The sequence below is a fragment of the Alligator mississippiensis genome, chromosome 5, assembly GCF_030867095.1.
Source record: "Alligator mississippiensis isolate rAllMis1 chromosome 5, rAllMis1, whole genome shotgun sequence".
NCBI classification, from domain to species: Eukaryota; Metazoa; Chordata; order Crocodylia; family Alligatoridae; genus Alligator; species Alligator mississippiensis.
The window spans coordinates 201,612,614-201,638,542 of NC_081828.1; the positions used below are offsets into that span (position 1 = coordinate 201,612,614).

At 42.7% G+C, this 25,929-nt stretch overlaps 1 protein-coding gene across 3 annotated transcripts in view; it reads left to right on the forward strand.

Annotated features, from left to right (window-relative positions):
* NCAPG2 (non-SMC condensin II complex subunit G2) overlaps positions 1-25,929 on the forward strand; it is a 77,948-nt gene that overhangs the window by 48,426 nt on the left and 3,593 nt on the right. For all 3 annotated transcript variants that reach the window (XM_006265223.4, XM_019498753.2, XM_019498763.2), the window contains 11 exons: positions 737-807; positions 1,151-1,304; positions 1,459-1,632; positions 2,090-2,206; positions 2,301-2,444; positions 5,637-5,736; positions 7,829-8,016; positions 10,930-11,073; positions 14,830-14,933; positions 21,623-21,720; positions 21,889-21,991. In XM_006265223.4, coding sequence (XP_006265285.2) covers positions 737-807; positions 1,151-1,304; positions 1,459-1,632; positions 2,090-2,206; positions 2,301-2,444; positions 5,637-5,736; positions 7,829-8,016; positions 10,930-11,073; positions 14,830-14,933; positions 21,623-21,720; positions 21,889-21,991 — 1,397 coding nt within the window. The remainder of the gene's footprint in view (positions 1-736; positions 808-1,150; positions 1,305-1,458; positions 1,633-2,089; positions 2,207-2,300; positions 2,445-5,636; positions 5,737-7,828; positions 8,017-10,929; positions 11,074-14,829; positions 14,934-21,622; positions 21,721-21,888; positions 21,992-25,929) is intronic.

Genomic DNA, 25,929 nt, shown 5'->3' on the forward strand with positions numbered 1-25,929 from the left:
TTTACAGTGACCTTTGAAACCTTTTAGTAGTTATAAATATGGAACTAAATCCATACATAACTTTTTTTATATTGTATTCATGGAAATAGATCCAGGGGACATAGTTTATCTTCAGACACTGTCTTATCCGTTTAGATTTCTATACAAACGAGTACAGCTAGCATGTCCTAGCCTGATTTCAGTAAATTCCATCGTGTTCAAAGCAGTCTCAAGGGCATATATGTATGTATAAATGTGTGAAGATAGTAGCATTGAGGCCTTCTAATTAGGCCCCATTGTGATAGGTGCTACAAAACACATTAAAACTTGGGTACTGCAGGCTTCTATTTGAAGTTTAGTCCATATGTTTAAGCAGTATTATTGTAGGCTTTGTGCTCATGTCTCATACCCAATTTCAGAAAATGATCTTGCTTTCTTTTAAATAGCTCTCAGATCCACCTCTTTGAGAGGCTGGTAGTTTAAGTAAGGTGAGAACAGAGAAGGAAAAACAATTACTTACCTAATGTAAGTACCTTAACAGTGTGGCCACAGCTACCATTCATTCTTTTTTTAGCATTTGTTTAAATGGAAGGAAATAGAAGGAGTCACGGTCATGGCTTCTTGTATTAATTTACAGTGAAAATTTGGTTGTGCTTGGTACCATGTCTAACACTCTTGTTGCCTTTGCTGTAACTGATGAATAGTCAGATGGGTTCAGTAGATTTATAATTTAATATGTGTATTTTTTTAATCCTAGGATGATCGTTGTGTGATTCCATTAATTATCCTGGCATCTTTCATGCCGGCTTCTGCTATTCCAACATTCAGGTACAATTTTTTTTTAATATTAGAACTGTGTGGCGAAGTCTCTACTAGTAAATGTCATTTTATTTATTTGTATTATTTAATATTAATACAACAGTAAATAAGATACCAGTCCAGGCAAATTAATCAGCTAAGTCAGTTAGATAAAGTAGTAAAGCCTATAGGTATAAATATAGTCCTTTGAGCCAGTTGTGATGAAAATAAATAAATATACCAAAAAGGTCTACAAGCTCTGATGTTACTAATAAAGTAAAAGACAGTTGTCAAACTCTTCATTAGTTCATTCTATTTCTGAGTTGTTGCTATTTTAATTGATAACACCCAATATCTATGAAATTGTTTTTAGCTGTGGTGTGATCTCTAAATTGAGGAATCTTCAGAAAGGAGCTGATGAAAACAAATATTCCACCCTTATTGACTGTTTGTGTCGGTGGGGACAAGTTGGACATGTTGTGGAACTAATCTGTGATTGGATATCTGATGAGCTAACTCCTAAAAAGGTGTGTAAAAACTCCTGCACTCTAATTATGTATCCTATTGTATTAAAAGATACTTGCTTAAATGGTATATTGGTAATTCAAAAGATTATATGTTATTGGGGCACTCTTTTTTATATCTCTTTCCTTAATGTTTTTTTTTCTTCTCTTCATGTAGAACGTTACAGCATCAGGAAGGCGAGTTTGTATCCAAGTAACACAAGAGTCCAAGCCAGAATTAGCACTTGATTATGTTGAATACTTACTGACACATTCCATGAATCGGGATTGCCTACTCTCTATCCCCAAAAAGAAACTCAGCCAGCTTTTGAAAGCACTGGCTGCTTCACAAGTAATGTTACATTTCTTATAATATTACATGTAAAACACAGCTTGTTATTTGGACCAGTTATAATTATTCTCATTTAAAAGTTGTATACCTCTGAGCTTTGTGCTTAGTTAGCAGTTTAGCTGACAAGAAGAATAAATCATAGGGTTACAAGATTTAGGTCAAAATAGTAAAAAATATCCAAGGCTTTTAGGTGTCTCATATTTGGTAGTCCAACTTAATCTGATTTGCAGAAGGTTGATTCAGACCATTTTGTTACAACTGAGCTCCTTTAAAGTATGAACTTGGTCACTGAAAACTTAAAGCAATCGAAAGCATCCCAGTCACTTTCTGAAATCCTTGATCTCATAGAAAATCTCTTATTTCAATTTTTTGCCAAAAGCAAAGTATAGAAAGAATTTTCTGTAAGTAAACCATGGTTTTAAAAGTAAATATTATATTTCTTGGCTCAATATTGCAGGAGGTTCTTGGCTCAATTCTGAAAGCAACTGATACAAACTCTCAGAGCACTAATCAAGCAATTTCCCTAAGAGCCTTTACTCTCTACTGCAGATTAAGTATTCATCTTCAGCACAAGGTATATTTACTTATTTTTAGCAAAAGTTCTGGATTTTACTAATGAGATAAAAAAATGATTGGCAAACTGTTTATTGATTTGGTTTTTTATTCAGTTTTCCTCAGATGGAGAAGTTTACCTGTCACTTTTGAAGGAGACCGCTGCTTGGATAGAAAGTCAAGTTCTACCTTCTATCCTCATGGATGAACAGGAGGCAGATATTTCAACACACATTGAAGTTTCTCAGCTAATCATCCAGGTAAGAGGTCTCAGACTCCGAACATGCAGTAATATGCCATTTTTTAATGTTTTATTCAGAGGAGTTCGACAATTTTAGGGACAGTAATTGCAAACCACTAATCAGAATGTAATGGCAGTATTTAAATATTTGGAGTCCAGCTGTTTCACCTCACCTGTTTTTTCCTGTAAATAAGTGGATTATTGAAATTGGTGAAAATCTTACCAGTGAACGATATTTAGTATCTATCTATGGAGATGTTTTGGAACATTAACGTTTCTCGCTGCTATCAAATATTAAAAGAAAACTGCTTCTCATGCTAATTTATCTACATAGTGCTTTGGAGAAGTAGGGAAATACTCTATTTTGTTGATAGTAAATGGTTGTATTGAGAGAGTAGATGGTATGGTCTAGAAATGAAAACCAGGCTCTCATTTCCATCAGCTTCCACAAGATTCAGGATATTTTCCAAATATAAACGGAAGCTTAAAGTGGTTTTCATCTTGTTCTAAAGATGATGCTATAGAGGTATTTAATATTAAAACATGTCATGTTGCCTATGGGACAAGTCTGTATGTACATTCTAAGTACATGATCCCTAGGAAAATGCCTCATACGCTAGTGCCTCATAGGTCGGTCTTTTTGGTAAGCATGCTATACCTTAGCTCTACACCCTTCCTGGCTTCCACTCCAATTCTCTTCCCCTGCTTGATCATCAGCTTTTGTGTCTTCCACCTATCTGCCATTGTGTTGCCAGTCCCTGTACCAGTCTGCTGCATGCCACATATGGAGGGTGCCTGTACCACTTGTGGCACACATGTCACAGGTTGACCACCCTGATCTAATGCAGCGGTGTTCAATGCACGTCCTGCAAGGTGGATCCAGCATGCAGAGTCAAGTTATCCAGCCCATGGAATTCTCTATGGGTCCAGAAACTTGGCAGCGTGGGAGTGGTGAGCCCCGTGGCAGTTAACGTTGCTGCTGCTCCCTCGTTGCAAAATATTTTTGACCTATGGGAAGTCCCACAGTCTGGATGACATGGTGCTGCATGCTGGATCAGGCTGATGTGTTGGGTCAGTGTATGGTTGGACCCAGATCAGGTCTGTGGACTGGCTGTACCCTACTCATCGAGCCCATGTGCCAGAAAGGTTGAACACCACTGGTCTGATGCATTTGTCTTCATGGCAGTTTTGTCTGGATGGGGAAGTACTATTATCCCCATGTCACAGACAGAAAACTGAGGCTTCCCAGGCTCATACAAGAAGTCCGAGGCACAGCACAGAATATAACTACTCCCCAAGTCCCAGGTTAGTAGCCAAACCCTGGTACAGTTCTTTTCCTCAATCTCTATTTTACTACCCATAAATTGGGATAAAAAGTTTTCACAAAGGGATATCCACATGCTTAATGCAGAATTGAGATAGCCACATAATATCTAGTACTATTTGAGAGCATCAAGTTGAGAGATTTAAATCTCAAAACCAGGAAATAGAATATGTTACGGTATATGTCAAAACAGTGTAAGCTCTGTCCTCATCCTCAGAGTTTGCAATAGCTATTGTATTCAGTCCAGCGGCATTCTCTGCATTATGTGTAGCTGTATTGAATAATTTGGGCAAAATCAGTTTGAGGCAAAACTGATTCTGAACAAAAACTGGATCTGAGTCCTGCCCATGTACATGTAATCTAAGTTACGTGGAGTCCGTGTACCTTGAGGAATCCATCTCAGAACCTCATTTCAACCCTAAATTCTCTAAATTGTGTCAACAGCAATGTATAGGAGGAAAACTGCCTCATAGATAATCAGTAGTGAAATGGGATACAAATTATTTTTTCCAGAGCCTTGAGCATCACTAACCTTAGCATTCTGGAAAGGCAGAATGCACTCTAAAGGGCAAATGTGACTATGTTATGAAGTTTACCAGTTAACTTTCTAGTTTTTTGTGCACAAAGAAAAATATTATCTTTAAGAGTTTGTGGCTATTTGGGTGGTTGAAGTTATGATATAGATTTAGCCTTGGAGCCAAACTAATCATAATACCCGACTTTCACACACAACTTTTTTATTAGTAGCTCTTACAGCGCTTTATATCACAATCCTCATTTTGCACATGGGGAAACACGCACAGACATAACACCAGGAGGCCTCAGTTCTGTTCTTGGGCTCTCCCACTGGCCTTCTGGACCCAGTCCAGCGCTCTCTTCACTAAGTCACATTGTGGTTGTTTGTGACTCCCAAGTTTTCAGTTTGCTTTTATATACTTCATTGCAGGAGATTGGGAGAAACAGTTGGGCTGTGAAATGTTTGTTGTGTGTGAATGATAGAAGCATAGTAAAAGAAATCAGAGACCTAGTCTTTTTGTCATGAGGTCCTGGCCATTTTAGGTTCATTGAGAAGACCGGTCTGTCTCTCTTCCTCTCACTTCTGTTTCCCTACTAGTTCTTACAATCTTGGCACCTCCAGTGTTTGAAACTTACTGTCTCTATACCAACTAGTAGAATCCTAGTATTGCTAGCATGTAAAACGTTACTCCTTGCTGTCTGGTACCAGGCTTCCTCAGTTGTGCCTCTGACCCATCCTGTCTAATCCCCTCTTGCCCTGTTCCAGTCAACCACTCTAAAACTGTCTTGGATTGCAAACTGAATATATACTGCACCAGTGAATGTACACTGCACTTGCATGAGGCTTGCTAAAAGTCAATATGATTAAATAGTTGGATTTAGAACAGTTTGCTTTAAATACAGTTTTGGAGGAGAGGAGGCACTGTAGCTCTTCTAAACGATGAGATACTGTATAATATTACCTGATTTTTTTTCAATGATAGGATGATAGAAGAATAGCTATATTTTAATATATATATGACTGTTTGCAAATTGAGACCTGAAGGAAACTAAAAATCCATGCAATGCATAGATTTTGTTTTGCTATAAATCTTAGCCTCTAGCTTCTGTTCTAGCAATGTATATTTAATAAATGTTACATTGTTCATGTGTGGTCTCTTGCACCAAAGCTATTACTATGCTGTTAGAGTTCATATTATAACATTAGGTGTGTTTTTCTTTGTATTTGCTTCAGCTAAAATATAAAATACAGACGTTTAAAACAGGATTAGTAACTTGATTTGGTGTCTATTATTTTTAGCTGTTATTAAAATATTGGTTTTAAACATAAGAGCAGAAGTGTTGATAATATTTTTTGACTTTCTTGTCTAGACATATCTGACAGTGTGTAAAGACGTTGTCATGGTTGGGCTTGGAGATTCAGAGTTCCGGGCACGTCTTTTAGACTTTACGCTTTCAGTTATCCAAACAGGTACGCTCTAAGAAAAAATCGTGAACTGATTTCTTTTCCTCTACAGCCTGTAAAAGTTTGGGGAGCCAGGGTTGTTTCATCTCTGATACTCTTTGCTTCTCCCAGAACTACCTGTCTGTTTGAAAGAAGAAAGATTTCTGTGACAAACATCACCTCTGCCTTCTGTGCTTTGCATCCTGTTTTCCCTGAATATCCTTAGTTGTGGGCTGCTTCTGATCTTCGGAGCATCTGCTGGCAGCAGTTATATGAATGAATAGCAATAATGATATGATTTGTGGCAGCTTTTCTGCTATTTACAGGTTTCTGAATAGCAGTGGGGATTTTGATCAGGGGTTTGTTTACTCTGCTGCTGCCACTTCACTAACCCAGAAGCAACAGTAGTGACTGGAATCTGTTTGCAGGCTCCAAGAGACAGCACTGCTCTATCCAGCATTCTGTTTGCATTTGGAGTGTTTTCACCCCATTAAGGATGAAATTAAAGCTTAATTTCTGCAGAAACATAGTCTGGGCCATCTGAGCAATAGGGAAACTGGATCTGTAATGCTTTTGTTTTACTACCTCCCTTTTATGCAAGACATGCAAATACACTGAAGTCTGCTATTTAATGATGAGTTATCCCCATGTCTGTGGTGGTGTTAGTGCATTGAACCCCTGCCAGTTGCCGATATATTTGTTTACAAAACATTTTAGCTAATTATCACATGTTTAAAAATGTTTATGCATTTATTGCAATGGAATTTGCTTCTGATAATTAGTAGACTAATGTCCTCTAAAGCATCCCTCAAGCCAGATAGTTACAGTTTTTTAGCCTTTCTTGCCTCAACAAGGCACAGACAATTGATTGTTCCATTTTAAAGGATTATCTTTTATTTTGGTGATAAATCTAATGCAGAAATGTATGTTTCATTCCCTTAGTCATGCAATTTGTATATAGCAAGTGCTCTGAATTTTTGTAGTAAATAAGTATGCATTAAGTAGTAGTCTGTGATGTGCTTGAAACATATGTTGTATATATTTCTCCCCTCATAAATGTCACAAAATTGTTACGGTGTCCTGATATAGCAAAACACATTTTAAGAAACAGTTGAAAGTGGGTAACTACTAATAATTAGTCACTTATGGGTAATCAGTTGCTATTACAGTCACCTTAGGAATTAGGAAAGTAGGGTGGGAAGGGACCTCACAATGTTCCCTAGTACAAGCCACTGCTCAAGGGCAGAGCTTGAGCAGAGGGTAAAACTCAGGACCTTGGAATGATGAATTAACCAGCTTTTACAGTCAATATTATTTGGCTCTGTTGGAAATACAGCAGTTTTGCTTGGTATTTTTAAAAAGATTTAAATTAAAGCTGATTAAATGTTTCCACTGAAACTTAGTAAGCTAATTGTTTCCTGATGTGTCAACAGTGCAAGATTTTGCTTGCGTTCTGAATTAAGCAGAGGAAACATGACATTTTTTTTCTCTAGGGTTTGAGTCTTTCCTTTGGTATATTTTGAATTAGTTAATGCAACTTTTATAGCAAGATTCCCTCCATCTGTTATAACATCACTTTAAATTATTTCTCAAAGCAAAAGTTCCTCTGAAACATCTCTCTTATCCCACTACAGTTGTTTTCTCATTTTATTAATTCAGCTTTGTTTCTTTGTGAAAACAAAGCACTACTATGTAGAAGAGAAAGATTCAAAGTGCTTACATTTGTAAACAACCAAATATTCTCACCTGGCTGTGTAATTTTAGCTGTTTCTTTAGAGGATTTTTGTAAAGCCACTTTGACACTATATAGAGAAGTTAAAGATGATGTTTGACATTTAAAAATGACTTATTTTTAGAACCTGAAGCTATTTTTCTAAAAAGGCTGATTCAGTAATGAAAGTGGTGATTGAATCAGGTGGGAATCTAAGTATACATGCTCAGAAGCTAAATATAAAACTACCTATGCTAATTACAGCCATTCATACAGTGAGATTGAATTTCATTTTAAGCCGTTAATGTAAAATATTGATGAAAACCTGTGTTTTCTTATCAAGCCATTAGTTTAAAATAGCCAAGAAAAACTATTTTCATGTCTTATGTGGTATTTGTCTGTTTCCAGAGAGAGGCTACTTTTCTATTCCAAGTTTGCTGTGTGTTCTGAAGGAAATTACTGAAGCTTCCTTGGCTCAAAACATTGATACTAATGAAGAGGTGGCAGCACTTCTGCACGCTGTTCAGACTGTGTTTCAGAAAGCTCTGGAATGTGTGGCACGCAGGCTCAAAAAGCAGAGGGAAGAAGGGCTTCAGGTATTTGTTTTTCTGTTATACTTGGATCCATACAGGTGTAAAGTTAACTACAAGCACTGGCATCACCATTTAATCAGATGTATGTTGGTGTGAAACTTGGATATGATGGGTTTAGTGTGTCAGTAGATTTTTTTGTTATACTGTCTTTTTCATAATTGATTTGATGCATCTGATCCTCTAAGCCAGTGGTTCTCAGCAGGCCACCCCTCTACAACTTCTTAGTGGCATCCCTGGTTGAGAACCACTGTTCTGCTCAACTTATTACGTCAGTGGTTCTCAGTTGGGTGCCAGTACTGTTAGACCCTGACTCCATGTGGCGCCCAACGACTAGGGAGATGACGATCCAAATGCTTAGAGAGCAAACACCAGCACACGTTGCTAGCAACAGCTTTATTCAAAATGGAGACAGCTTTGGACTAGCTCCAACAAACCGGGAACCCGCCACGAACCTTAGTTCCTTCCACATTTATACACCTTGGTTCATGCTCATCAACATTTACTCCACCTTTTTCCCTCCTTTGTTCCACCCATATTCCCCCCTATCTCAAGCTCCGCCTCTGTTTACTGTTTGTTTTATTAACATGGAATTACCTATGCATTTTACTCATTTGTGTGCCTTTTTGCTATGAGCGCATGCCTAAGACTTTGACCTCCACTTCATTTGATCACTTGCCGTTTCTTGCTGACTCCTTCTTCATCTCCAAAGTCTTATTTCTGCTTTATCTCCTGACGATAGCTGGTGGGCTACATCCTGTTCTCCTTACACAATGAGCTATGTATCTTACAACACTATGACATTGCTAGGAAAATGCTTGCCTAACTGTCTTGCAATGTTACTTTTAATATATCGTTCTGCCTTGTGGCTTTGCTGGGCCCCACAGGCTATAGCCTTGTATTCAGCTGCAAATTCAGTGTTCCCCAAGATCTAAATACTGTCACCCCAACAACTGCCTCCAGGTAAAAGTGTCCCACATGCCTGGTGCACAGCCAGCTTGGGAAGGGCTGTGATTTGTGTGCACACTCCTGCCTCCATTAGGGTTCTTTGATAATCCTAAAGCAGGCAGGACAGGTGCCTTGTATTGTAGCCCTTCCCAGTCCAACCCAGAAACACAGGCACATGGTGCAGATGTACTCAGTAGTATTTTGCCCACTGTAAGTCCAGCTCAGAATCAGCAGTGGTGAAATGTAAATGAGGATTTATATGTAAATTGGGATTTATGTTAGTGAGGAGCACAAAACTGAATGGAGCACTTTTATATGTGCTCCCTTCAGCTGCAGGTTCTCTCTCCCCAACCCTCCTGGCAGCTGAAATTTAAGCCTAAGAAATAATCAAAAGGTTTTAGCCTACCCTGCAGTCTCTAGTTAAATGTGCTTTAATGGATTCTTCCCCATATGATATGTAGAGTGGACTACGCTGGTGTTGCTAGATTCTGAGGTAAAAGTTAGGCAAGTTAAGAAATCTTTTTTTTGTGATATAGCTTTTTTGCCAAATGGGTGCCAGACTAATGCTGAATATTCAAGGAAGGAAGGAAATGAGCCAAACCTATTGACAAAAGGATGAGACTGAGTGTTGGAAGATAGGAAATGGCCAAGTGAGAGGCTCTCTCCTGCTTGCTGAGAGTAGAGTCTTTTGCCCTAAAGACAGTATTGAACAATACTAATAGGTACTGGTCCACTAAACTCAAAGAGGCAGCCAGCCAATTTTATGGGCAGATCTCAGGGCCAGCCACAATTTTTGAGGGCTGTGAGCAGTAGCATCTCCTCTGCCCCTGCCTCGCCCTCCCAACTCGGGGAGTGAGAGGTACCAGGGGGGTGTTTCTACTTAAACTATTTACTGGGTTGGGACTGGCTGTCAGTGTTTACAGATGGGTCCTGGTACAAAAAGAGGTTGAGAATCACTGCCTTAAAGGCTGTCCTTCAAAGAGAGGGGTGTCAAATTGACCTGCGAACTGCTTGCAGTCTGCCCTATTTGTTGCCCCTGCTTACTCACTCCCTGGTCGCTTGGGGGAGCCCCCCTTTTATACCCTGCTGGGCCTGGACTGGCTCTGCCCCCTTGTTAGAGCTTTTGTCAGACAGGCAGCAATCACTCGGGTAGCAGCACTCCCAGCAGCTCAGAGTACACACCCAAAACACATGGCCTGCCAAACAAACTTTTTGCAAGCTAGCATATAGGAAAGCCTGGCTCACTTAACCTTCCTGAAGCAGGATCTGGTGCCTGGCTCCTTTTCCTCTTCCTCCTCTTGCCCCCAGTGAATTGCTTGCAACCTTCCCTGTTTGCTGCTTCTGTTCACTCTCTCTTACAAGTCTTTCATCTGTTGTATCTGTCCATCCATCTTTATTTCAGATAGTAACTTGAAGTTTTCAAACACTGTACCACATATCTGACCCCACTACATGGTTTTAAGAGACTCTTGTTTTCCCAGAAAAGAGGCCTTCCTGGATTATAGGCAGCGGTCAGACAAGGCTCTCTGTGGTGGTGCTAGGATAAGAGATTCTGTGCAAGGAAAGCATTAATCCTGTCTAATCAAGATTTCCTCTAGCTCTTGTAGGATTTGACCTTTGCCTTTAGTGGCCTTGTGCTTTTCAGTTCTTATGAATTTGCTTCTATGTTTAGATTCCCAAAAAGGTTACTGTTGGTACTCTTTCTTATTTTGAGTTATTAAATTGCATGAAGACAACTAAAATATATTAAACATTTTCCTAAAATTAGTTTTCTAGGTAAGCAGTTGCTCTGTTTGCTATAGATATGTTAGATGACAGCAGATGGGAGGGTGCACACATTTTTTGATGCATCTTACACTATAGAGTTCACACAGTAGGGGAGAATGTTTGAGAACCCTGACTGAAAACTGTTAACTGCATTAAAATAATTGCAGATTGGAAATACCTGATCTCTATTTTTATTTGTTTTAGTTAATTCATTCTATTCAAGTGCCTCTTGGGGAATTTGTACACACAGTTCAGTGCTGGCACTCAGCTTGTCCAGCAGTTCACCATGGTGTACTCTCCACTCTTCTAGCTGCAACAGTAGTTGAAATAAGTCATATGCTACAAAAGGTAATGAGTATGAATGCAATTGTATTTTTCATCTGTTTTTATTATGTGCTTAACCATAAAAAAAGTTAAGACCTTTCCAAGATGGCCTGTTGTGGTCAAGCTTGAATTTTTTCAGTCTTGTCCTCAAAGAGGAAAGTTTGGCAGGGATAAAATTAATCTTTTTGTAGGCTTAATAGAAAGCTTTGTTAATTCTCCTGATTATGCAAAATAAAAAAAGAGTCACTTTCTTCTAAGTATTTATATCAAAATGAATTTCATTCTGTCTTGAGCAAAGAGAGATTTCTATATTTTTGTTCATCATTTAACAGTATCCTGATCCCTTACTAAGCATCTAGTCAGTATGGTCATTAAAAATAGCATGCATAATCTTGAGTGCTTTTATCTTAAACATTGGGTTAAGACAATGGAAGGTCTGATCATAATATGCAGCCTTCATACCAGAAGCCAGATTTGGATCTTTTTAATTATGGGAACTACAAATCCCATATTTGGTTTAGAATTAAATAATGAGATGCATTTTTCACTAGGCCTGTGTGAAGCAGCAAGTATTCACTTCTGATTCAGATTCAGCCGATTCGGAGGGACATTGATTCGATTTGGAGATTCAAATCACTGTCCCAATTCGATTCAGCTGAATCAGATCCAAAGATACAGCACTGCTTCGGAGATTCGGCTATAGATTAAATGAGCAGCAGTCGTCACCACCCTGGAGACAGCTGCTTCCAGCTGGTAAGTCTGTTGCGGTGGGCAGAGGGGGGAGGGAAGGGCTTTGGGGGAGGGAGGGTCTGGGACAAGCTGCTCAGCCAGGGTGGTCGGGTGCAGGACTTGGGGAGGGGGGCGGCAGCTGCTGCTGCTTGCCCAGTCTGGGGTGCAGGATGCAGGTGCTGCTGCTTGCCCAGCCAGGGCACTGGGATATAGGCGCAGCAGCTCTGGAAGAAGGGGCTATGCCTTGCTGCTGCTTGCCCCCTGCCTCTCAGTGTGAGCCACACCTGCTTCACACCCCCTGCCCCGGCTGGGCAAGAGGACATAGCCACCACTGGCACGCCCGCATTCCGCACACTCCCTGCCCCCCTCCCTGTGTCCCATGCCAACCCCGCCCCCAGCTGGGCACCTTGTCCCAGCCCCAATCCTTCCCTCCTCCATGCCCCTTCCCTCCCCCCGCCGCCCACCACAACAGACTTACCAGCTAGAGGCAGCTGTGTCCAGCACGGTGAGGGCTGCTACCTGTTTAGTCTATGGCTGAACCTCCAAAGCGGCGTTGAATCTTTTCCGATTCGATTCGGACCTTTTAATTGGTCTCCCAATTCGATTTGGATTCAGAGATTTGGCTGCCAAATTGAGCCGAACCTACTCCATATCGAATCGGCTACCGAAGCTTCGCACCGTCCTATTTTTCACATTTTAAATGAAGTAATTTAAGGACCTAGGGACTGTTACATTGGAGCTAACTCATGATCCATCCATCTCGGACAGGAGCTGGAATTATTTCTTTCCATTGAAAAGGTGTTCTACTAATAACAGTATCAAAATAACAAGATGGTTCTTTGAGTGACTGTCAATATGTGTTCTAGTAGGCACCGGTAATGTATACATCTCAGACTAGCTGCTTTGAGGCAAATTGGCCACTAGAGAAGAATCATTTGTCTCACTGGCCTGAAGATCAACTAAGAGAAGCCTTCCTTGGTACAGACACAAAGATTAGAGGTCCTTGCAGATGGGAGTCAAGTTTCAACCTCTTCAGCCACAGCAACCACTGCATGGCTGAAACCTATTCAGCCATGCAGTGCTGTGAGAGCTTGCCCAGGACTGTCATGTGGTTTTCTGCATATATGGTGTACAACATGCCAGACTGTTTTTGTTGTATGCAGAAGTTGCATACAACAGATACTAGATAGACTGCAGGTCCCATCTGAAACCAGTTATCTATTGAATTAGTTGAAAGATCCAGATTAGATATGGAAAGAAGAACTTTTCTAACAATGTCTTTGTTTGCACGTGCGTCTTTTAAGGTGGGAGAACATCTGAACCATCATCAGCCCCATGATTTATGAGCCCACAAGGAAACTTGACTACGTCTAAATGTGTTAGAACTCAGTGATTTACTAATTTGATATAGAACTTCTGCCAGTGACTCAAGGTTTCTAGAGTACAAATAAGGACATGGTTGTAGCCATGTTCTATATCAGCATTTCCCAAACTTTTGATACCTGGAGCATATTTCACTCTTATTCCCAAAAGGTGGTGGAGGGGGTGATATTTTTTCAAAATTATATTACACATTCTTTTCCCCTGTTAGAGACATCATACCAATGCTGAGGTGTACTGTTAAAAATAACACCAAATATGTCTTTGTCTAAGCAACAGATTAGTCTGTATACCAATGGTTCTGAATGTTTTTAGCTTCAAGACCTTTCCCATTCCACACCTTTTCCAAATTTTGCAGCACCCTGGCTGAAAATCACTGAGATTAGATCTAAATGAAGAAAAGATATGGCAGGGGTTTTCTAAAAAAAGTTAAGAATCGCTACCTAGTTGGTGCCACTTAAGGGTGGCTGGGCAGGACTTCACCCTGCTCTGCCCTGCTCTTTCCACTGCCTGTCCCCTCCTAACCCATGTTCTGTTTCTCAGGACAGTAGCATCACCCCACTTCTGAGGCTGCTTCTGCAGGATCTTACATACAAGCAGCTGACCCCGTGGCTTCTCCTGCTAGTCCCTGGAGTGTTGGGAGTGGAGGGAATGATGAGCTGGGCTTCAAAGAGTGACTCCGTCTGTGCATACGTTTGCTTGCAGCAGAGCGTGCCACTAGGAGCGTTGGCTAGGGGCAGGAAAGGATAGGAGAAGGTAGCAGCAGTGGCAGTCCCCAGAGGAGCAGCTCCAGTCTGCACTGGAGTAACTGGAGGAGGGGAGAGCATTTTCTTCCTCGCACAGGGGATCTTGCAGCACACTTCTGTCACTCTCATGGCACACTAGTATGCTGCAGCACACCCTCTAGGAATCACTGTTCAGTATAAACAAATGGGGGAAGCTCAGTAAGGTTCAGTTATGCCTTCATCACATCACCAATACCAGACAGCTTAATTGGTTTTGTTAATTGATGAGTTTACCTAATAGTAGACTCTATGTGAGGGCTGCAAAATGTAGCAAACCATGTAAGCAGGCAGTTTTTAATGAACTACAATCAAGAATTCTGTTTTCTGAACCCCTTTTGTGAATGGGGTTAATCATCCATAGGTTTGTTTGCACAATACTACTAAGCGTTTTTGTTTTAACCTACAAAGTTAGCAGCTAATTTAAAAAAAAAAGGTTTGTGTTGTTTAAAATATGTCACCAGTAGGAGGATATGCAATGAACTAGGAAAACACTGTATTTGAGGTTATAAAAACTTGTACTTATATTTGGGGACATAGTGGGAATTATTTTATTTAGCATGTTTTATGTGGGCCGGCTCATACCCTTATAAGTACTAATTAACAGTTTAGTTAAATGTCAACTTTATTTTAGATCAGCTGCATATGACAAATCATTTCCTTTCAATTTGCAGTGTATTTGCTTAAGTTTTTGTCTTCCTAGCTGAACTTTGCTTTGCTTATGGTGATGCTACTCATTTAGATTTCACATCTGTCCGGTATTTTCCTTAAAAGTACAAGAAAAATGCATATGTTTCTTTTAATAATAGTAAGACAATATTCAGTTAATATATTTACTCCAAATTCTTATTTGTCTGGATATTTTCTTTTTGAATGGTTTTCTTTTCAGACTTCAAATGAAGAAGAATTTACTTCACCAGGGACCATTTCGGATCTTCCTCCTCTTTCAAACAGTTTAATGGCAATAATAATAAAGTCAACAAATATTGTCAGGTAAATATTCTTTTTTCCATTACTTTCTGCAAAGTTGTTGGTGTGAAATTAGCAGTGTTGCCAATGGAACTGTGATTCCGAGGTCCCCAGCTCGTGGTACAGTTAAGATGCGATTAACCTGTTAATCATGCTTTAAACAGTAACCCAGCTGCACGTTCAATTAAATTTATGGTATGGTAAATGAGCCACAAAGTTTTTCCATATATAATGTGTAACATCATTGTGGGTCATTTGTATAACATCTCAAATTGAATGTATGGCAAGTTGGGGTTAATCCATGACAGATCACAGCACTCAGCTTCATGTTGACTTCCAGCGCACAGCGGCTCTAGGGTGCAGGACACAATTGTCCCCTACCCACTTGGGTTGGGAGCAGAACCGGTTCCCCACCCAGTCACCAGAAGCAGTTGGGAGTGCTTCATGAGTCTGAAACACTCCTTGATTTCTTTGATCATGGGCTCACTGTATCCCAGATTTTTAAAAGCTGCATGTACAACTGAGCTGCACACAGGTTTCTGGCATCCCTATTGCACAGAGTCCCCTGGGATCAAGGAGACTGATCCCAGAGTACTAGCATTCCAGGAGCCCTAAAATCTGCATGCACAGCTCAGCTGCATAGGTGGTTTTCAGGCATCCTGGGACCCCGGTCTCTCTGTACTGGAGATGCACTGGAAAAAACCATGTGTACAGCCCAGCTGCACATGTGGCTTTTAAAGGTCCCAGCATCTGAGAGAGACTCTCCAATACTAGGGTCCCCATCTGCTGAGACTTGTAAAAACCACTGTGTAGTTCAGCTGGTGCATGGGGCCCTAGGACTGGAAAGTAGCAGCCCAGTCTGAAGGCCTCTGTGCACTGTGCTGGGTAATAAAAAAACAAACCAAAAAAACCTCCCACACCAAAAAACCCTGCACCGTTAATTAATGTCTCCAGCAAGGGAAGACCTTCAGCTCCCCCTGCTGGGAGTTTTTGATACCCCTTGCCCAGCAGCCTGGCTAGAGCTGCTGAGCATGGGGATTTCAACAGTCAGCTGATTGTCCATGCAGCAGGGACTGCGCTGGGGCTGGTTCCAAACCCTGGCTCAGTCCCTGGCCCCAGCCAACCATCAGCTGATTGTCAGGCACCCAACTTTCAGTTTGCTGGTGCACAATCCTGGGCCCCTCATGCACATATGACATGGCAGGAGGTGTGACCTCATCATGCCTCTAAATGAATGTCAGCCAGCAGCCTTAGATTCAGTTTGAGCAATTACACAATAATTAAATCACATACTAAATTCACATGTAATATGCCATAAACCGTATGCATTGTTTGCATTAGTTTATTTTCCTTTGCGTATTATGCTTGTATAAGGAGTCCCAAGTGCCATTTTAATCCCATTCCCTGGCCTGATCTGCTGCTCTGCTTTCTGCTTGCTGCCCTATCTGCCACTGTGTTGCCTGTCCCATTCCCCCTTCCCCTTGCATCCTGTGATCTGCCCTGTACCATACACAGAGACTGCCTGTACCATTTGTGGCATATATGCCCCAGGTTGGTCATCCCTGATTTTAAGGTATTTTAGCATATCCTAAAAACAGCTCGATTTTCACTTTGCAGTTTTCCTGAAATTTTTCTGTAGGACTTAAAATACATAAAGAAGCATACAGTTTAAGAACATAGTAGGCATTATGAGTCTGCACCAAAATAGTCACAGCTGATTTTTTTACTCTTATTCTTATTTTCATCATTTATAACATAACTTTTCTTTTTTGAGTGCCTGTCCACATGCTTGCCAGTTTTGGCATATTTATAATCTATGTGTCCATATGTTTTTTTAAACAGTTTCTTTGGGCCATGTTAGTTTCCTGGTAGGTCGCTAGTGACTGTTTATTTACTTTATATGCTGCCCTGAACCCAACAAGGTTCAGGGTGGCTTATAGTAAGAGAAACAGAACACTTATAAGACAGGAGAATGACCACATGTAAGATAGAGACCTCCCCTGAACAATATCTAAGCCTAGCTTTGTTTGCCAAGTGACAGGCCAAATAGGAAGGCTTTACAGTGCTTTCAGAAGATGTCTAGGCTAGGGCTCTGGTGGGCCTCAAGAGGCAGGGAGTTCCAAAGCTGAGGAGTGACTGCTGAGAATGACCTCCCACATGTTTTCACCAAGTAGACTTGGTGTCCTGTTGGTATTTGCAAGGAGGTTGCCCTCAGTTTGCTTTAGGGATCATAATGGGGCATAAGAAAGAAGGCAGTCCCTTTCGGTATGTAGGGCCAATGCTGTTTAGGGCCTTACAGGTTAAAACCAGCACTTTGAATGGCTCCTGGAAAACTACTTGGAGCCAGTGAAGACTCCAAGGGAGCACTGGAATGGGCTCTGGTCTTCAGAAGGTGCAGCTTCCAGACAGTTGTCAAGGGCAGCCCTACATAGAACACATTGCAGTAGTCTAGCTTTGAGATTACAAAAACATGGATGATGATGGCCAGATCTCTCAGAAAGGGTCACAGCCTTCTCACCAGATGTTGAGTATCCAGGTGCAGTAGTGTATTCAAGAGCACTCCAGTGCTCTGACCTGGAGTGACAAGGGAAGACTGAACCCCATTAATGAAAGGTATCCTAATCTCTCCAAAAGTCAAGTGTTTTACCCACTCATCTTCTCTGTCTTGCTTTGATTCAGTTTCAGTTGGTTCACCTGTATCAGCCTGGCAATGGGAAAGGACAGGAACTGTGGGGCATTGGACAGAGGAGAAAGAGGGACAGGTGGGTGTTATCAGCATACTGATGGCATCTCACTCCAAAACTCTTTACAGTCTCATCCAGTGGCCTCATACACATTGAACAGGAGGGGCAACAAGATGAAGCCCTGAGAGATCCCTACTAGGAAAGTCACAAAGGTGTGATAAGTGTTCACTACCCTCTGGGACCTCACTGCTAGGAAAGAGCAGAACCAATTTAAAGCAGTCCTTTGGATACTCACCGGGTCATATAAATGCTGTTTTGGCGTGTTGTGGTCAGCTGTATCAAAGACCACTGTAAGAGTGAGTAAAATCAGAAAGGCACAATTTCCCCAGTCAATCTTCAGGGTAAGATGGTTGGCCAAGGCTACAAGCACAGGCTGCACTATATTCAGAACAAAAGCCCCATTGATAAGTGTCCACGAAACCAATGGCATCCAGAGGCTGCAGCTGTCAGGCAACCACCCCTTCAGTGATCTTCCCCAAAATGGAGAAGTTGGAGATGGGGTAATAACTGGCTGGAGAGTCAATATCAAATAAGTAGGGGCTGGGACAATCACAGACTTAAGAACGTCAGGCACCTTACCCTCCCAAGCAATGACACCAGTCTCCTCCAGCTGGCTTTTAGAAGCCAAGATTGTCATAGGTCTCGTTCACAACTGGTTGCCCTCATTTCCACACCCTGTGCATCAGTGAGTGATAGCAGTTTAAAACAATCCATACGCACAGGACACAACTGAGTTTCCTCAGCCCTGAACTTCGACTACTCCAAAAGTGGTGGTTTCCAAGGCATACTGAACATGGGCGATTTTTGCCTGCAAAGTAGGTAACAAACCTGCCATAGCAGAATAAAGAAGATTGTAAGTAGGTGGAGACCAGTTGGATTCACTACCCTTTCACAGGAGGACACTTTGGAGATACTGGTCCACTATTACATTTGCAGTGGCAATAGAGGAAAAAAGCTTATTTGCCACTGCCACATCATAGGGCTTTAAAATCTATGCCATGGCCAGCTTTGGCATGGGTTGAGAACCACCTGTGCTGTAGCCATCTAGCCTCCCACTTAAGCTGCTTCAAATCCCCTGTAAACCTGGGGGATTGTGCCACTGCAGCAGTGGGAGTGGATGTTTGAGTGCCACTGTGTCTGTGGCCAAGAGTGGGACAATTAAAGCTCTTGCATTCCTTCCTCCATTTGTAGCACATATACCTGACATGGAACACCTGCAAAACCCATGTCCCTGTACACTACAAGATTGTTTTATCTCTAATTAGTGTTCTAGTTAGTGGGGTAATCACATTTATGTAGTTTGTTTTTTGGCAAGTAAAAAAGAGATGCTGTCAAGTCAGGTAATGCCCCAGCACTATCACCAGGCCATAGTGGAGTCAAAGTCTCTGTTGACCCTCCTGTGAGGCAGCTCTTCCCAATAGTGGTTGACATTTTAAGTGTCTCTCCTTCCTCTGTGAAGTACATTTATCACATCAGTGCTCTGTGCTAAGGCTTTTTCAAAAGGATCTGAAGGGTGAGTGAATCCCTTATAAAGCTTTTCCTCTTAGAAGTTCAGGAATATTGTAGCAATTTCTGAGAGGGTTAAGACTGGTACGTTAGATCTGCCTGTGTAAGTACTGTGGTAAATGGCATAGTCCAGAGCTTCTGTACCATTTTCACTTTTATCCTCTGAGAAGAGAGGAAGGAAAGAATTTTATTCTTGTAGTTTCTGTAGTTGCATTTCCCTGTCCAGTACCAAGTGGATCTACATTTAACAGACATTTCAGGGTTCAGGCTGAGGACTGCTGGTGCCTCAGGACTGAAGAACCAAACACCCTTGGCACTATGTAAAGACTTCTTGGCACTACTTATTTTCTTTCTACAGGTAAAGCTCGCAGTTCCTCAGCAGGCTCTACTGTCAGTTTCCTACATTCATACTAAAGCTTCTGGTATTGGATACCTTGATGCAAAGTTTCAGAGCGCCCAGCATGAATGCCAGAGTGCTCTGTACCATACTCGGTGGTTTTGAACCATATCCAGATATGGTTTAAACAGCCCCAGAATTGTGGTGTTTGCTCTTCTAATCCTGTTCATGGTACTGGGCAACTGGATAGTATCTAACCAGACTTTCAATATGCTTAGTTTTTCATTGGAAAACTATTGTCCTCAGGAATCAACTTCATCTATATGAAGGGCATAGGTATTAATTAGGACACAGTCAAATAGCTTGATATACTTTAGTATTCTTGTGCCCATGAAATTATGTAACCCTGGTTGCAGTTTTGTTAGAAAAAAGACGTCCATGTGCTTTTTGGGAATTTTATTACACTTCAATAAAAATAAAATCAGTTAACTTTTCATTGAAACTGACTAGTAGAACTCTTACTCAACCGACTGAAATTAGACTCTTCAAATCAAGGTTGCAATTGAAATGGAGTTAGCGGTTAACAACCATATGGAACAGAATTAACAATTGATGAAATCATTAAGTAAACACAAGTTTCACATCACATGACTGATTTCATGCAAGCACTAACCATGGAAACTGAAGCGGGCATAGTTCATTTCTCACCTTTTGGAGCTCATTTACTGTTTCCATTTACTGAGTGACGTATATAATTGGTTCTCCCCTGACTAGATTGCTCATGTTCAGACAGAATGGTAAGGAGCTCTCAGTTCCCCCTTTAAGGCCAGAGTAAATTTACACAGACACATGTTGACAATAATAGTGTCTATGCTCTAGAAAGCCAAAGGACTGCATCTGCTCCCTAACTATTGCTTGATCCTTCTTCCCTTTCCCCTTGCTCAGTCCAGTCTGGCTCTTAATAGTCCTGTATTTTTCCTAGTTTCCTTTGTGCTTAATTGAACAATAGGTATTTAAATACATAATTATATTAATACCATTCTATTACCTATGTTCATAATATTACCATTTCCTATTAAAACCCAGTATTTTAATAATGCAGTTTACTTTTCATAATGCATATATTTATTTTCCAATCTGCACCATTAAGAACAACTAGCCAATTGCCCGTCAAGAATGACTGGAGGGGAGGAGGGGGCTGGGATGGAGTGGCCCCATGCTGCCTCTTGCAGGGAGCGGGGTGGGGAAGCCAAGGCCAGCAGCGCTGGCCTCGGCTCCCCCACCCTCTGTTCGGTCCTTGGTGCTGCTTTAGAATCATGGCGGCACTCCCACATGCTTGGAGCACTCTGATTGGCTGTTTCTGTCAGCCATTCAGAATGTGAATAAAGCATTATGGACAGACACTTAGGCTTTTATAATATTAGAATTTTAAATCAGTTTCAATTTCAGTAGGTTCCCTTTGGATTCTCACTGCACTAGCCTCTGGGTTGCAGATGGTTCAGGGCAGATATCTATTTGTTCATCAGTTGGTTTCATTTCCATGTGAAAAGAGGGAAAGTTCCTACTTAGCTTTCCATACAATTCAACTTTTAAACCAAACCTTTCCTTAAAGACAGGTTCTACTCTAGATTTTAAAGTGTTTGTGCAGTTGCTAATGGCTAACCTGCTGCTGCCATGAGACCATTTGTTAAACCTCACTAGAAATGGACAGTTAAACTGAGTTAAAATTCCAGTTTGTTTTTAGAGCTGTTATTTTTCTTTTTAAGGTTTTTCTTTCCAAATGCAATGAAAACTCTGCATCTTTGGTATTGCCACTTATGTTCATATACAATTATTTTACCTACATTCTTTTGCTTTTTTCCTAAGCAGCCATCATTGCACAGGATACTTTGCTGCTTCTGAAATTTGGCAGTGTGGCTCTGTAGCTCTAGATATCAGACAATAAACAACGTACTTTAAGAACATTTCAGATTTCCATACGTGACTCTCTGGAGTCTAATTGCTCCTTCACCATGGTGTTGTGTCATGGGATATCTTTGAAGGTTACTATGGCGTGTGCACATATTGTGTCCTATTTGCATATTTCAGCTAACACATCTCACCATGTGTGCTTGGTTTTCTTTTAGGTCATTTTTAAATGAATTAATGGAGTGCATTGTCTCTGAAGAAATTGAAGGAATTGTTAGTCTTGCAGCTGCAGCATACATAATTGTTGTAATCAAAGGTCAGTCAGCTACTTTTTTTCCTCCAGTAAAGGTGTCTTCTGTGTGGCACATATATTAAAGATAAGTTTTATTATAAAGCCTAATGTGAGAACTTTTTTTTTCTTGTTGTTGAAATGATGTATTGCTAAATCAGCTATGTTGATTTTTCATCCAATCATTTCAAACAGGAAAGCACAAGGCTTCTCTTCTTAAGGATGTTGCATCTGCCCTTCAAAAGAAACTGATGACATATAAGGAAGTTGCAATGGAAGTATCTAGCAGCACTGAAAGGTAAATGTGTTGTAGGAAATAAAATCACCAGCTTCTGTACATGATTAAAGACGCTTCTTCGATCAACACAATCCAAAATGGGCCAAAATGCAGCAGGCTATCAAATCCCATCAAAAGCCTAAATTTCCTTGTCCTGTTCCCTGGTTGAATAATAATCTGCTTTATATATTTATTTTGTTATTTAAATTTTTCATTTAAAATTTATTCTGAGTATTTCAGTATCTAGAGTCCACTATTTCCAACGTCACCAGCAGCAACTGTAGAGAAGCAAAAGCTCTGTTTGCATCTTGGCAGAAGAGATGATGATTTTGTTACTGAGACTGAACAGAATACTTTTGTAGCAATGCAAGTGTTGTGGCATTTTGAGAGGTAAGAATTTTTTAGGCTGATATCTTTTAATGGACCGACTATGTAAGTGGGATAAATTTAAACAAGCATGCGACTGTTAAGAGGTTGGAGGAAGAATGCTTTATATCTGCAGGCTTGTCTAACTTTATCCCAACTACATAGTTGGTCCAGTAAAAGATATCACCCTAAGAAATCCTTGTCTTGCCTAATTTCTGGACCATCACAGCTATAACATCACCAGGGATCCTGGTTTTCCCTGATTAAAAATCGCAAATTCTCTGACAAAGAATTGCAGATTCTCTGATAAAACAACCCGAAATCTGTGATTAAAATTAAAGCCCCCCACCCCCATGCTGCTGATGCCCCTCACTCTCCCCCACCGCCTCCTCAGCCCTGCTGATGCCCCTCACTCCACCCACAAGAGCGCCCCCCCCCCAGCCCCCCACACACACAGGCACAGACATGCAGACACATCCAAGCACAGACACTGACACCCACCCCAGCAGGTAAGTGCATGTGGGGGGAAGGGATGGGGCTGGGGGCAGATTGTGGGGTGGGGAGTGTGTTCCTGTGCCTGCTCCCAGGAACAGGGCTGGGGGGTGAGGGCAGGGGTGCCCCTCTATGGGCCACACATGCCGGCTGGCTGGCTGGGGGGGGTTCGCCCAGTGGCCACTGCTGCACCCTGTGCTGCTTTCCCGCAGCTGACTGCACGGCTCCACGGGCAAGCGGCGCAGGGCACGGCTGCAGTGGTGCAGTGGTAGCTGATAGGTGCAGGCCACACACTTGCTGCCCGCCCACCTGGCTGGTTGGCTGGCCGGGGGGTGGAACTCGCATATGGTGGCCACCATGTGCAAGCCCCTGCCACTAGCCAGCTGGCACACAGCTGCCACCACCCCAATCCAGCTCCACAGCAAGCAGTGGCGGCACGGGGGTGGTAGCAGTGATAGCGGTGTACTGGAGAGGGTGGGGCTTGCACACAACAGCTGCCACTACCCTGCTCTGCCGCTTGCCTGTAGAGCTGTGGCCATGGACGGGAAGGTTCGCATATGGTAACCTCCACTGTACCGCCACGCCCTGTGCTGCCTTCCCGTGCACGGCAAAACAGCTCCTTTTCCCCGCCAGCTGGCAGTCACGCAGCCACCACTGCCGCCACCAACCCATGCCGCCCCTGCCACTTTTGGAGCCAGCACAGGGTGGTTGCGGTTGTGTGCTGGCCAGCCGGTGGGCAGGAGGGGCTCACACATGACAGCTGCCGCCACCTCATGCCACCACTTGCCTGTGGAGTCATGCAGCTGGCTGTGGGAAGGCAGTATGGGGCAGCAATGCAGTGGCAGCCGTCGTGTGCAAACTTGGCCGGCCGGCTGGTGCATGTGCAGCCTGTAGAGGAGCACCCCTGCCCTTGTCACCCAGCCCGGCTCCTGGGAGTGTGCTGAGGTGGGGGGCAGGGAGGCGCCAAGGTGTACCTCCTGGGGCTGGCACAGCCCTGTCCTGCAATCCCCAAGCCCCACTTATCTCCAGGGGTGAGGGGTGAAGACAAGCAAGCTTGAGTCTGAGCCCAGCCTTGGCTGACTCAGAGCCTCAGGCCCTGCCCTTCCCCCTCTCCCTGCCCCTCCAGGCAGGGCTGAAGGTTTCCTGCCCTTTTTGCAATGAACTCTTGCAGGCTGGAGCTGTGCCAGCCTACAGGAGCTCTTTGCAGAAGCAGGAAATCCGCGGGTTTCCCTGTTGAAAGGGGGAATAGTATTTTCTCAGATAAAAACAGGAAATCTGGTTTTCTCTGTTTTTCCATGGGAAACAGAAAACCCAGATCCCTGAGCATCACTCTTGCACTACTGTGGCACTTTGACTACAGTAATATAGTGGTACTAGGTGTGGACAGAAACAGCACCTTCCATCAGGAGTACTATAACGTTGCTGTGAAAGCATGCTCTTCAGCCAGGGGCAGTAGAGAGTTACATAATCTTGTGAGTCTACTCCCCTACCCCACCAGGGGACAGGAGCCTATCATGAGCCCAATCAGAGGTTCACTGCCAACTTGCTGCTCCCTTTGCAGGGCATGGCAAGCAAAGTTGCTGCCCAATAGAGACCAGACTCACTCACAGCTTGACCCCACACTCACAAATGCAGCCCAACCAGAACCTGGGCTGTGACTGAGCTGGATCCTAACTGGGCTATATCTGTCAGTTTGTTTGTTTTGTGTTTTTTAAGGGTTTAAAAAAGGTAGGGAATACCTGGCACAGATGCCAGAGCGTGACACACGAAGGCATTTTGTTTGGCATGCGTGCCTCAGGGTGGACAGTGGAAGGGGCAGGAGCTGCGCTGCCACAAGGATTGGGCCCCTCACAGTTCTCCTGCCATCTGTCCCTGGCACGCCAGCATTTACAAGTTGAGGTTGCAGGTGTTTTTGGCACTCTGCCCAAAAACATTGCCAAACCCGATTTAAAATAACAGAAGAACTCCATGCTTAAGACCTAATCTAACTGGGAACTTTGGTTCAGGGTACTTGCATCTTCCCTGAAAGCTTTTGGTACTGCCATACAGGATACTGGACCGCTGGTCTGCTCTAGTATGGCAATACCAACAGTCTGCTAGTTTTCTCACTGTGTGTTATGTGGCTGCCATGTGACTTATTAGATCAGATTGAGCTTTGTTTTTTGTAAACTACATATATTTTTCTTCTAATTATTACATCTTTCTCATTCTGTGTGACTGAAAAATATCTTTAGTTAGAACTGGCTGTAAACTGGTTCTTAGGTCATTAGTTTAGATGAGCTGATATAACATCAACTGTAATACATTAACTCTTCTCAAAGCTTAAGTGTTATTACTTTCATACCTGTATACATCATTTCAAAGTGTCAGCCCTTGGGAAATGACCTTATCCCCAGGTGGATTTAATTTGGGATTTGACTACATTCCCTTGGAGTTTCCTATTCTGTTGCAGCATCTTAATTTTGAGCTATAAGCCAGGAGAAATGTGTATGTTACTATTCTAATATTATAAAAGCCTAAGTCTGTCTGTCTGTCCGTCTATAACGTTTTATTCACGCTCTGATTGGCTGACAAACAGCCAATCAGAGCACAAAGAAGCATTCTGACAGAAGGCAGCTCACAGCCACGATGGTGGGGACACGGGATGGAGCTGTGCTAGCTTCGCCCCCCTGTTCTGCTCCCAGCAACAGAGTGGACAGAAGGGGGAGTGAGGCCAGCAGGGCTGGCCTCGAACCCCGCACCCTGCCCTGCTCCCTGCAGGTAACATGGGGGGGGTGGCGGGCCTGAGTGAGGGAGAAGCTGGCCTGCCACAGTGGGCCTAATGTGGGGGGTGGAGAGTAGGGCGCACTGTGGCATTGGTGGTGACAGTGGGGCCAGGGGAGGACTGGGCCCAGCCAGGCCTGATGGAGAGGGGAGGGGGGAAGCGAGCCCAAGCCAGGGGAAAAGCTGGCCTGCCATGAGGAAGGGGGGGGGGGGGGGGGGGTGTCAGTAGGCCTGGCCCAGCCCAACACAGTAGCTGTGGGGCAAGGGGAGGAGTGAGCCTCCTCCCCCCGTCAGGCCCAGGCCCACTCCTCCCCTTCCCCCATGTCAGCGCTGAGCCC